At 43.0% G+C, this 13,473-nt stretch overlaps 1 protein-coding gene across 4 annotated transcripts in view; it reads left to right on the top strand.

The window, feature by feature from the left end:
• plxnb1b (plexin b1b) overlaps positions 1–13,473 on the top strand; it is a 164,398-nt gene that overhangs the window by 116,929 nt on the left and 33,996 nt on the right. For 3 of the 4 annotated variants that reach the window (XM_079681199.1, XM_079681198.1, XM_079681200.1), the window contains 12 exons: positions 871–1,027; positions 3,201–3,309; positions 6,375–6,483; positions 7,515–8,414; positions 9,298–9,432; positions 9,707–9,829; positions 10,428–10,521; positions 10,718–10,884; positions 11,489–11,640; positions 11,848–11,953; positions 12,461–12,597; positions 12,836–13,012. In XM_079681199.1, the coding sequence (XP_079537325.1) occupies positions 871–1,027; positions 3,201–3,309; positions 6,375–6,483; positions 7,515–8,414; positions 9,298–9,432; positions 9,707–9,829; positions 10,428–10,521; positions 10,718–10,884; positions 11,489–11,640; positions 11,848–11,953; positions 12,461–12,597; positions 12,836–13,012 (2,366 nt within the window). The remainder of the gene's footprint in view (positions 1–870; positions 1,028–3,200; positions 3,310–6,374; positions 6,484–7,514; positions 8,415–9,297; positions 9,433–9,706; positions 9,830–10,427; positions 10,522–10,717; positions 10,885–11,488; positions 11,641–11,847; positions 11,954–12,460; positions 12,598–12,835; positions 13,013–13,473) is intronic. The other variant, XM_079681201.1, reaches the window with a different exon arrangement.

A 13,473-nucleotide genomic window follows, 5' to 3' on the forward strand; every position in this document is an offset into this window, starting at 1 on the left:
CATGGATCTGACTGAGACCTTTGGTGTCTACAACATGATACGGCTGGGCGATGTATTTCATCTATTCCAAGTATTGCCGCTTGCTTTACGGAGGATGTCTCAATTCCTATATCGTAAATATCCAGTACAAATTGTTGTAATAGTGTAATCTTTTGTACGCAGCCAGCCTCAGCCAGAAGTTGAGCTTTATACTTTTCTTGCTCTTCTATGACTTTCTCTCCCTCTCACTGACACACACAGTCACTGCCTATCGACATCACGAGTGGACCGGGTCTTTACAAAAATGCATTTAAACTGCATGCTCTGCTCACAAATCAAGCTCTCCCTGAACTTAGAGCCAGACACCAGCCAGTGTTAGAGGTGGAACCCCCCCCATTCCTTTTCTGTTACTTAAGAAATGGTCATTGAGAATGGCACTTTGAAAAGTCATGGAAAGATGCATATATTGTCAGTGTCACGGCACAAACTCCCTATGAGTTATGCCGCTGAGAGGCTAACATGTGATCTTTGCTGTGACGCGTAGTCCGTAGTAATTTGTAGTCCATGGGGTTTAATAAAACGAAAAACAAACAATATAGAACTCCAAACCTGACGGTCAACAGAAAGAGCGCCATTTACCCTCTTCTTACACCATATCCTCCAAACCGGCATCCAACAGGTGATCTAAATACCAATAAACCACACCCACGTGACCATTGCCGGAAGTGATAAACAATAAGAATTAAACGTGATGCAAACAGAAATGAAAATAATAATAGAAGTAATAAGCAATGGCAAAACAAGCATTTTGGCTCCTACAGTTAGGGTTGGGTTTTTAGGCCTCATCGGCCTTATAGTATCTGTTCCTGAAGTGGCTGTTTGTCTCTGCAGGTGTCAGTGTCCGTCGCAGGACTCCCGGTGTTGGAGAAAGGAGAGAGCTACGCCTGCTTCTTCCAGGACAGCCACAGTCCTGCCTCCGTCACTGAGGGCGGAGCCACCTGCCATTCTCCTGACAGAGGCCGGGTGCCCAGGGTCCCCCCAGGACAGGGTGAGTGACTCCAACCCTGACTGTTGTTGTTTCTGGAACAGAGAAGATCAAGCTGCAGTTTAATTACTGCTTTTTCAAACTTTTCACCTTTGCGACTGAAGGGTTTTTCCTGTAATGAGATAAATCTCTGCGTGTGTGTTGGCATGCACAGACATACCGTACGCGTATAAATTCAATCTCAGTGTCCATGAATCTAGGTTAACCCAATCCCTTTGTTCCTAAACCAGCTTACTCAGCAGGAAGTGTGTACTTTAAAGCGTACAAGTCTCCATAAATATAATTCATCCTTTATGCTTTCATATGTGATTTAGTTTTCCTAAGTTTCAGAGATTGTTTAGTGTGCTGTCTGTTATAGTAAGTCAGCGGCAATGATTAAAGAAGATTTAGGGGCTTGTAAATAAAAATTGAAGTCTCTACAGAGGTCACAATCACCCAAACATTCACAGGACACACACACACACACACACACACACACACACACACACACACACACACACACACACACACACACACACACACACACACACACAAAAGCTGGTTCCCATGCCTGCATTCCTGAAACTCACAGCTTGTTGTGGTTCTCAGGGTGCGGGGCTCAGGGAGAATCAGCCCGGGGGGGTATACTGAGATATGGACACACAGGCTGAATTTAAGGATCTTGCTGTGGCTTACCTTAACTTAAGAGAGTTAGTGCCAGCGCTCACTGGGAAAGAAAAGGACTGAAGCCCTGTAAAGGAAGCAGTTCCTCTACAGATGAAGATCAGACTCTCACCTCGCTGCTGATGTTTCTCTCTCACAAGTTCTAAATGTTTTGGACTGGGTCCTCATCCTCTAGCAGCAAATGTTTTAAACACTTTTAAATAGGCAAAACATTGTTGCACACCTGGAAACAAAAGCGGCTTCCAGGCGTGCATAAGTTAAAGATACATTGCTTTAACTTTGTTCTGTTCTAAAAATACAGAAACACAAGCATATCTCTGCTACGTGTCTGCCAACTGTGGGCTCGGTCTACTACATGATGCCTTTACCTCTTCTGCAATTCACCAATAGGACCCCTGTGCTGCCCTCTGTGTGAGCTTTACTCACTGTAACCATAATTTCACATGCTATTGCACATTAACATACAGTGTATCAGTTTTTCAGGTTCATAAACTATAGAAAAATACAAAAGTGCTTATTGAAAATAATACATTATCCATGTCCCTTCACTTTCAAGTGTCCGTAAATAGGCCCGATATTGCTGTGGGTCAAAATCTCAGATTATGGTTGCTATGAAGCAATCTCACTAACATTATTAGATAATCCAAATTCTCTTCAGCGGGGGCTTTCCTCCACCCACAGGACAAAACGGCCTGGAAGATTAAAAATGCACTCATTAATGTTTCTATAATGAAAATGGACCACATGGCTGTAATATTAAAATGCAATTAAAAGCGTGTTAAGCAGCAACAGGAGCACTGGGCTACTGTATGTTGTGTCTGGCATGTGTACATTTTCTGTTTTCATACAGCTTCTTATTTCTGTACTTTGAGTCATCATTCATATTATTGCCAATAACTGAAATCACCATGCTGTAAGCACGCCTCTGAGAAACACAAGCATACAGACCAATTAGTTGGAATTGAAATGGTCTTATTTGTAAGATGCTAATTTTAAAATGACCCAAACTGTTGTAAACAATAATCTTAGTTTAAAAAAACAACTTCCTGCTTCCACTTTCTCTTCCTACACTAGCGGATGAGGAACTGTTGCCAACAGTTTGGGTGTATTTATAGTTTTATCTCCTAAATGAATTGACATTATCTGGAATCCTGCTGTTCTGTCTGATCACCTGACTGTTTAATATCGTAATGTGTTCCTGTTCCATGACCTCAGAAATGTAATCAAGGAGCACAATATTGTTGCAACTATGAAAACAAGACCTACATTAACTATTCCATCATTCATCCATGCTTCTGTTTGCTGCACATGGCTTCTATTAGGCCGGTCCTTCTCCCATCTTCTCTCCCGTGTTACAGAAACATTGTGCTTATCTGGGACTTTCTGAATCAGAGATGTTAAATTGGCCAAATATTTCCCGAGCCCCATTGGCTGAGGTGAAGCTCCATGTTGCTCTGTGTTGTTTCCAGCTCTTCCTCATGCCGTCTTCATCTCTGTGTTTGGTTTTCTGCAGACTTTGTCACCGTCCCTCTGTCTCTTCGCTTCGGCGACATCACGGTCACATCGAGGGATTTCACCTTCTACGACTGTACGGCTGTGAAGCAGCTGTCTGGCAGCATGCCGTGAGTCTCTGTGATCTCTCTGCCTCTGTACTCCAGTCTCTCTCTGTCCAAGGCCCCATGCTGTACCCTGTTTATTCTGTCCATCGACCCATCTTTCTCACGTCTGTTTTCCATTTCTTCTCAACTGCCCACCTGGTTCTAATATGTTGAACCCTTTCTTACGCACCCTGGCTGCTTTTGTGCCAATGTATCCTAAATTAAATATCTCATCAGAGCGTGCCTGTGAAGGCTGCAGTCCTCTGAGTCCTTCCCCTCTTCATCTGCTCCGCTCACTGGGCTAATACCATGCTGCTGGCTTTGTTCAGGATAGACCTCCATCATAAAAGAAGTAAAAGACATTAGGCTCCATGCTTTTTATATATTTATCCAAAACTTTTTCATTTAAGTATTCATATATACTATACGCATATGTATATGTATATATATATATATATATTAATGCTGTCAAAATTATGGCGTTAACGGCGGTAATTCGTTTTTTGAATTAATCGCGTTAAAATATTTAACGCATTTAACGCATGTGCAGAATGGCCCGCCCCATACATCCCACCAGTGGCAGCACTGGGGTACAGCCATACCAAGAAATGGCTTAGCCCCACCATGAAAAATGATGTTAAAGTAAGCAAAATAAAGTCCGCCAACTCGCGCCGAGTAAAATTGCACAGACAGCAGTTAGTAAGATTGACTTCAGTAGTCACTTGTCTGGAAATACCAAAGACCAGAAACGGTTTTGAAAACTTTTGTCACGTAGTGATCATCTTCTCAATAGAACATCTTTGATAATGTGTTCTGGCCAATCAGAATCAAGATAAACATACATACATACTGTATGTTAAATGGATATATCCGCCTTCTTTCATTTATCTTTCCATTCCCACAACAATATACATAAAGAAATGGCATATTTTGGACATAGTTTGAATGGTGATGAATCATGATTAATTCATTTTTAAGCTGTGATTAATCTGATTAAAAATGTTAATCGTTTGACAGCCCTTATATATATATATATATATGTATGTTATATAAAATGTTAATCGTTTGACAGCCCTAATATATATATATATATATATATATATATATATATTAGGGCTGTCAAACGATTAACATTTTCTTTGATATATGATATATATTCTTTGATATATATATATGCATTCTAAGTTTAAATTCACCAAACCTTTTCTGAAAAAACCTGCAGGTTCAGGCTGTTGAGTAGGTCAGACTCCCATGAATTGCTGTGTAAGGCTACCTGTCACACTCTGTGTCAGCATGACATCAACCTAGAACACCATCACTTAGTTAGCTGTTTGATATTAGAAGATATTAATGCAGCTGCCAAAGTCTCAGGACATGATGTGACTGTCACAGAGATGGAAGTGATAATGTTACACATTAACAGCTGATGCAGTCATATGCAACAGTGTTGATGGGATGGCAGCTGCTCAGCAGGGACTTGGCTTGGGCACCAGAGGGTTGCCTTGAAATCCTAAGTACAATGTGTGTTTTCATCTACTGGGCCTCGCAAGGCACCAAACCCCACCACTGCTCCCCGGACGCTGTATAATAGCTGTATAATATAATGTTTTATAGCTGCCTGTGTGTCAGTGGGAGGCTTATGAGGAAGACCATGAGGGGCCCAGGGGAGGGGTGCAATGTCAGACACAGTTATCATTATATAATGTGTTTTCAAACTTGCTCCTAATACTAGGATGGGTTTAATACAGGAAATAAAATCACTTTGTATGTGGTGCTGTACATGTGAGACATGACGAGTGAAGAGGAATTCATTCATGCAAATGATCCATCTGACACTCGATGTGGAGAGAGATCTGCATAAAGACCAGAACATTCTGTCTACTGGACTGCAGCCTACAGCAAACCTCTGTGCCGAGCCATGATGATGATGATGATGATGATGATGATGATGATGATGATGATGATGATGATGATAAGGTGACAGAATAACTGTATACAGTCATATTTCTGTAGTTATTAAGTTATATATACTCCTCAAAGTTTCCTCACAGAGTGATGCTGTCTGCTCAGCTTCTCACTGGCTTGTCATATAACTATACAGTATATAGCTATACTATATTCATATAAGTTTACACAAAAGTTGTATTCTGTTAATCATATCATCAGCATCATGGCATGTCCATTTACTGAGTCCTATAAAAGACTCATTTGATTTCACTGTTCAGTATAGAGTTGGCCTCCAGGGTGTGAATGCAGGGCCTGTGATTCTCAAACAGTCACAAGGAGTTCTCTTCTCCAGAGGAGAGAAGCGCTGTATTGACAGGTCTGGACTGCTCAAGAATTCCATTCATTTCTGAAAGAACATTCAGTGCCAGAAAACTGGTGAAAGCTGTAAATTCTCTCATGTCATTTTTACGTGTCATTTAACAACAAATGTGTTCGTACAAGTTGTTCTCAGAAGACGCCACTTATTATTGGCCTTGGGTGACTTTTACTTTAAATAATGCTAATGTAGCTAGAATTCACTCACACTGGTGCTTGTCATAAATTACCGTCAGATATCAATTAAAGGACTGTTGCAGTTTTTCTGGCTCCTCTGCTGCGGAGGATCATTCCAAATAAACGTCCATTACACTGACCTCACCACCTTCAAAAAACTCACAAAAACTCACCTCTTCAATCTGGCTTTTAATGTGATTGTTTTTGTATTATTTGACTTTAACTTTAACTATATATTTATTTGTTGTTCTTTTCTTTTCACTATATCTGTAAAGCGTCTTTGAGCACCTGTAAAAGCGCTAACAAAATTAATCTATTATTATTATTAACAGAGTGAAGAGACGTTGAAAAAAATGGCCTCTAAACATCAGTGTGTGAAATGCCTGTTAGTATCTCTATACCTTTGTTCTCCACCTCTTCTATCTTGTAGATACAATCCCACATTACCTATATTAAACCTGATCTTCTCGCTCTTCTCTTCAAAGCTTCATTGACCCCCGGGCCTCTTTTTACGTTTTGTCACCTTGCAGCCTCAACCTTTGTCTATCGTTTCCTGCCTCTTATCTAACCAGCTGTTATTGTGTGTGCAGATGCCGGGGCTGTGTTTTGAGCCGGTGGGGATGTAACTGGTGCGTTCACCAGCACCTGTGCACCCACAAGCCCACCTGTGAGGAGGGTGTGATCATCTACAACCAACATGTAAGTTCATTTAACAATAGATATCTGATGCAGAGTGCACTCTGAGCTCCGTACAGACACAGCCTCTATAGTGTTAATATATTTCTAGAAGAGTTGTGCTGTGAGTTGATTGCACACAAGCAAAAGGGGGGGTTGCAAATTGTCTGATGCATTGCTGCCCCCTGCTGAGAAATGAGCCATTAGCTGAGGAGTCTTGGAGCATATGATACAAATGTATTTATTTATTTAGTGCACATTCTCTTCATTCAACAGCTTCACATAACAGTCACTCATTTCAGATCAAAACAAAACACAAAGCAAACATAAACCGCTTCAGTGTCTGTTCAGTTATTAAACTAAAACCACGTGAGTGTTTTGTTCTGAGAATTTGGATGCATAAGAACATGTTTGGTACATTTTCCTATTCTGATATGATGCTTGCATTCCCCAGCGCCCATACATGTTTTGTGGAACCTCATAAGCCATTAAACCAAACCATGTTCTGAACAGTGAATATGAACTGCTACCATCTAATCGGAGATACAGGGTCCCACGATTCAATAAGGTCAGACTGAAGCACTCCTTTGTGCATCAGTCAATCCTCACAGTAAATACAGAGCTAAATCCCAGATCAAATGCACGCTGAAGACTCTTTGAGCAGCTTTTCTCTCACTGATTGTGCTGTTACGTTAAATGTTTGTTGTTTGTGTCTCATGTATTGTGTCTGGATACTTGTCTGTTGATGTTGGACATAGAGCTGCTGTGACGCAAGTTACATTTCAGACTTGATCTGACAAATAAAGTAATATTGTATCGTAAAATCCTCATTATTTTCAAAGGCTTTATGTCATATGCACAACAGCTACAGTCCCAGCTTCCTCCAACAGAAACACACCATGCTGTGTCATTAGCACCAATAACACAATAACAGCAGGTTGAGTTTATCGTCATGTTTAAGTTCACTCATTGCTTATTTCCATTTCCCTGAGCCCATTACTTTTATTTTACTGTCTCACCCTCTCCTCATGTCTCCCCCTCCTCCCCCCTCCCAGTTCAAACTCCCCACCTCAGCTCCTCCCACTATCAAACCGATAAAAGTCATCACAACCAGCACAACCGCTGCCATGACAACCACCACCATCCTAACAACAACAACTATTGCTACAACAACGACCACCGCCGCCCCCGTCACCGTAGCAACCACTCAGGAGCCAACCACCCCCCCTGCACCCACGACTCCACCTGCAACCACTACCAGGATTGAGCCAACCACCCCCCCTACCACCCCACCTCTGCCTGCCAGCACCCTCCCCTCTACCACGGCTCCACCCACTACACCCGCCCCCCCAGAGCTCACTACCCACCAGCAGGAGGAGCTTTTTGTTGTCTCCCAAAGTGTCACACCCAGTGTCACCGTGGCAGCCACGCAGTTGGTGCCAGTCAGCATTGCTGACGGTGTCGAGGAAGACCTGGACCCTGCGGTGCCTTTGATCCTCCCTCCATATGAGGAGGATTCCACCCCCCTGAAGGTGATGACGGGCTCTCCCCACAGCGGCACTCAGGAAGCCAAGGGAGCTTTGAGCCTGGCCGAGCCCCCCACCCCTCCCTCGTCTGGCTTCCCCCTGCCCACACCCTTCTCTGTGGGTGACCCCGACGACTCAGAGCCCCCTCCTGACCTGAGCCAGACCACTACTCTGTTGCCCACGCTGGACTCCAGCACTCAGGCAGGGGGCCCAGGCAGCGACACTGAGGTTCTCCTCGATCCCATAGAAGAAGAGGACGTCCACACTGAGAGCACTGCACTGTCAGAAAACGACACGGCAACATTTTCTGCTGCCACCGTGCTTTCAGGTGACGGTGAGGTGGACCACGCCCCCCCGTCCTACCCTCACCTGTTGGATACTGACTCAGAGCTGGACTACCAGTATGATTCAGTTGACGCCTTCCTCCCGGTGAGTTCAGCCTCCAGCCTCCTACTTCTTCTTCTTCTTCTTCTACTTTCTGTCAAATCTCCAGGAGCCTGTTAGGGCTGCCGGTTCCACCGACAGGATCACAGCTCAAACCCTCCTATTCTTCCTCTGTCCGACACCTGGCTCTTTTTCCTTTTGCTTTTTATACTGATCCTATGGAATAAAAGACAGCTGCAGCAGATCATTTAGCCATTCATTTCCTTTTTTCATGCTTTTTACATTTACAGATCAGTATTCGTTTTACAAACTGACTTTGAACGTTTTCTGCTGTGTGTTTTTGCAGTGAATGGAATATGTTAACATTAACACAATATTTACCAACATGGCTCAGTGTAAGGAAAGAGGATAAAACAAACCCTCCATGTTTAGGAATATCTAAGAAATTAAATGATTAAACATTGCTCTCCTATCACTTATCTGTGGACACACAGTATCTCATTCAGAGTTGAGAAACATCTTAAGAGGGAGGGTGTTGCAAAGTCATGTGGGGAGTCTGCACTTGGACCCTCTGGATTCAGGTGTGTTCTGTTAATGTTTCTTGCAGCAAACATGTGCAGACTACAGATGTCTGTTAGCTCACTTTTAACTTTTCAAACTACAAACCCAGATGGCACTGACTCAAGTAACATCACAGCTCCCTCTGGAGATACTAAAGCCTTGTACTTCTTTATCACATGTGCAGTATAACTCCAAAACTCCGGGATACAGAGTGATGTATAACATCAGTGGAGCTTTTCTTTAGGCCAGTGCACTGTTACTACAATATTACATACATATCAGAAATGAATAAAAAACAGTTAATAGATCTGCAGCATCACTGTGCTACCTCACTGGCTCATAATGAGTGTTTCTGTGTGTATTACAGGGGGACGAAGGCTCCTACGTCAGCTGGGGGTCCTCAGCGTGTCCCTGTGTGGAGAAGGTCCAGGGTTCAGCGCTGCTCCCTGTCAGAGTGGAGAGGAAAATCACCTTACTGGCACGCAACCTGCACCTCTACCAGGTACACACACACACACACACACACACACACACACACACACACACACATTCTCTGTCTCTCTCAGCCTCAACTCATGTAAGGTGTGTGTGTGTGTGTGTGTGTGTGTGTGTGTGTGTGTGTGTGTGTGTGTGTGTGTGTGTGTGTGTGTGTGTGTGTGTGTGTGTGTGTGTGTGTGTGTGTGTGTGTGTGTGTGTGTGTGTGTGTGTGTGTGTGTGTGTGTGTGTGTGTGTGTGTGTGTGTGTGTGTGTGTGTGTGTGTGTGTGTGTGTGTGTAGGAGGCAGACCTGGACTATGAGTGTGTGTTGGTCATCGAGGGGCAGACGGTGGTGGTGGACGCCTACGTAGAAACTGATGACATGAATCCATCCAACTTTGACATCACCTGTCAACTGCACCAGGTCTGCTCATCCGTACTCTCGCTTTATAAGACAATGTGTATTCAAAGCTCGGGACCACTGCAAACAGATCAGTTTATCTGGTTTTAATATTTATAGGCTTGTGCTTGAATGAAATTAACTTTTGTGTTTCCTTCTGTAAGCTACTGATGACATTTCAACCAAATTGAAATGTTGTCATTTAGAGAATGCAGAAAATGAAAACTGGTCAAAAATAATAACAAATATGCAGCAATGTGTGAGAAGATGCCAACACGCATCAAAGCTGTGATTTGAAATGAGGTTATTCCACTAAAGATGAAACTTGACACTAAATCTTTTTTTAGCATTATATGAAACACCTGCATAGGTTGTTACTCCAACCTGTTCTCATTTTGTGTAAATAAAACATCTAATTTACAGTATCTTTATTTAGAATTAGAGAAAAATGTTGTAGGTATTTTTTATTAATAAATCCAATATGTTCATCACAAACACAGGTGTAAGGCTTTGATCAAGTAAATGTCATTTATCATGATAAACTCGTGATTTTTTTTTAGGCAGGATTAAACTGTGTATACTTAGTCACAGTGTGTTTGAAATGAAACCATTGTTTGTCCAGTACACATATTCTGCTCCGGTGGAGGAATACAATGCCATGGTGTATGTGAAGAGGAGGGACACCTTCCATGTGGACAGCTCTCCTGATCTGTATGGTGAGTTCAGGTTCTAATGTTTTACACTCAATATGTATTTTCCTCTGACACACACACACACACACACACACACACACACACACACACACACACACACACACACACACACACACACACACACACACACACACACACACACACACACACACCCCAACACACCCCCACCCCCCTGACCTGCCTGTGCTCTGTCTCTCAGTGACTCTGTACAACTGCTCGGTGGGCCGCTCTGACTGCAGCCGCTGCCACACCGCAGACCATAAGTACGGCTGTGTGTGGTGTGGGGGGGCTCAGGCCAGCTGCTTGTATTCACAGTCCTGCAGTGAACCCGTGCAGCAGACATGCCCCGCCCCCGTCATCCACTCGGTGAGTACTGACCCTTGACCTCACCAAAATGATTTGATTGCAAGGCATACACAACAAAATAAACACTTACATAAAATAACTACATAACAATCGACAAATCAGGAAAAGAGAGGAAAGAAACCACACAAATTGATAAAAAAAGGTATAGCTTACACATAATGGATACAACATTAATATGTTACTCATAAGTACATGAATTGTCACATCTTACCACCTGGTCATTATAAATGTTTTGTGTTCTATACTGTAACTTAGACATTTTTCCATCTTTCATTAATGATATTAACTTTGTTTCTGATTCTCGTTGTTATTTTTTTCATTCCATAAATTGTATTTACTATATTCTTCCATTGTGAGTAAATTAAGTTATTATCTTTTACTCAATTCCTTGTCATTTATTTATTTATTGCTATTCTCATTATGAGAATTACAAGTGAACTATTGTTTTTTAAAGGTTTGTGGGAAACTCATATATCTCATAGAGCTTCTTTCTTCACCATTTGTTTAGAAACTTGAATGAATCGGCACGTAGAGATGAATCGCTAATGTTAAGAGATGCCATGCTTCCGGAAAGCTTAATGAAGCTTTTTTATTACTTCTTCAGATTGAGCCCCTCTCTGGCCTGCTGGAGGGCGGCACCATGGTAACCATCTCCGGCTCCAACCTAGGCCAGAAGGCAGAAGACATCCTGCACTCTGTGTCAGTCGCAGAGATTTCCTGCACCGTCATCCCCAGCCTCTACGAGGTCTCCTCCAGGTACACACCAACCTCTGCAGGGGGGTGGAGGGTCTTAATTTTCATATCTTTAACTTGATATCATCAGAATTGAGAAATGATTTTCTTAAAGTAAACACTACAAAACAAGACATTGTAAAAGAATGATTGACTTCAGTAAACATTGTCAGGGTGCATGTATGCATGTTTATTAAGAGCATCTGACCAGGGACTGCTGTCTGTCTCCAGGATTGTGTGCAGGACCAGAGCCAGTGGAGGAGAGAGGGCGGGGCCTGTGTCTGTAACCGTGAGCGGAGGAGAGTTAGGGCGCTCCCCCCAGACCTTCAGCTACCAGGTACACCGCATTAAGTTACATCACAGTGGATCAGTAGAGGTCTGGTGAGACGTTGCTGTGTTGTTGGCAAACAGCATAAAACATCCACATATTATAGAGTATGATAAATTGGAAATCTGACAAGTTTGAAAATGTGTATTTAGGTTGATAACGTTTTAAGGCTGTCGAGGCAATTGAGCAATACAAAGTTATGCAATTATTTTGACCAACATTGCAGTTGCAATATGATTTGCGAAGGAAATTATCATTTTTAAAACATTATTCACATTGCAATAAAAAATACATGTATATTTAAATGATGCCTGTTGAATACAGTTTGTTGGCTGGTACTTCTTTGCAGCCTCACTATACTTCGTTCAGATATTTCCACATATATTGCCATCCAAAATACTGTGGACTGTGAATTGGATTTTACACCAGTCAATTTTCGCGAATTTTCATAATATTTTTGATTCATTATGCAGCCCTACTTACAGTCGTCTCCCTCCACCCTCTCCCCCTTCTCAGGACCCATTTGTGATGGGGGTGTCTCCTGAACGGGGGCCCAAAGCTGGAGGGACATCCCTGACCATCACAGGCCGAAACCTGCTGACAGGACGTCCTTCTGACCTCACCATCACAGTGGGGGGGGTGCCCTGCGAGATGTAAGACACACACACACACACACACACACACACACACACACACACACACACACACACACTCGATTCAAAGTAGCTTCCATGTGAAAGCTGCTGTTTCTGCTCTTATCTCTGTCACCATAAAGACCTCCTCGTTTATCGTTCCCTCTGTCTGCCTGACCTTTGACCTCCGTTTGAGGGCGGGGAGGGGGGGTCAGTGGGGTATCACCTCTGAATGTGTCTCTCCTGTGTTCCTCCTCAGTGTGTCGGAGGTGCAGAGCTCCAGTGTTCAGTGTGTGACAGGCAGCAGTGATAAGACCGGAGACCACCGGGTCAGCCTGCACTACAGCAGCAGCCAGCGCTACCTCCACACCCCCGCCTACTGCTACACCCACAATCCCAACATCACCCACGCCTCACCTGCCAAGAGCTTCCTGGAGTGAGTCTGACCATCAGCTGCTCACAGTGTACAGTTGACGACCATGAGAAGTGTTGAGACAATTGGATATAGGAACTACAAGATGAAAATGATTACTTCTATGGCGGCCAATTTTCTTTCAAATAAATAAGCAATCTGTCCAATCAAAATGATCCAGCGTCCTCTAAAACTTCGACCCAAAATGAATCAAATCAGCGCACAGAGTACAAATATCACCATATTGTGGTTAAAACAGCCATTTGTTATCCTGAACATTTCCGAAATTGATTCAACATCCTCAATAACCCCCAAAACCACTCCAACATTTTCCAAATCGACCAAGCCATTATTTTGTTACTGTTGTCAACATAGGCTATAATCAGGGGTGCACATAACTTTTTGAGTGAGTTACTCAGATGAGTACCAGGAGACAGCGTTTGGTACTCACCCCACACGAAGCGTGGTCCTCCTCAGTGTCTCCT

The sequence above is a fragment of the Notothenia rossii genome (assembly GCF_949606895.1).
Source record: "Notothenia rossii genome assembly, chromosome: 5".
Classification (NCBI taxonomy): Eukaryota; Metazoa; Chordata; class Actinopteri; order Perciformes; family Nototheniidae; genus Notothenia; species Notothenia rossii.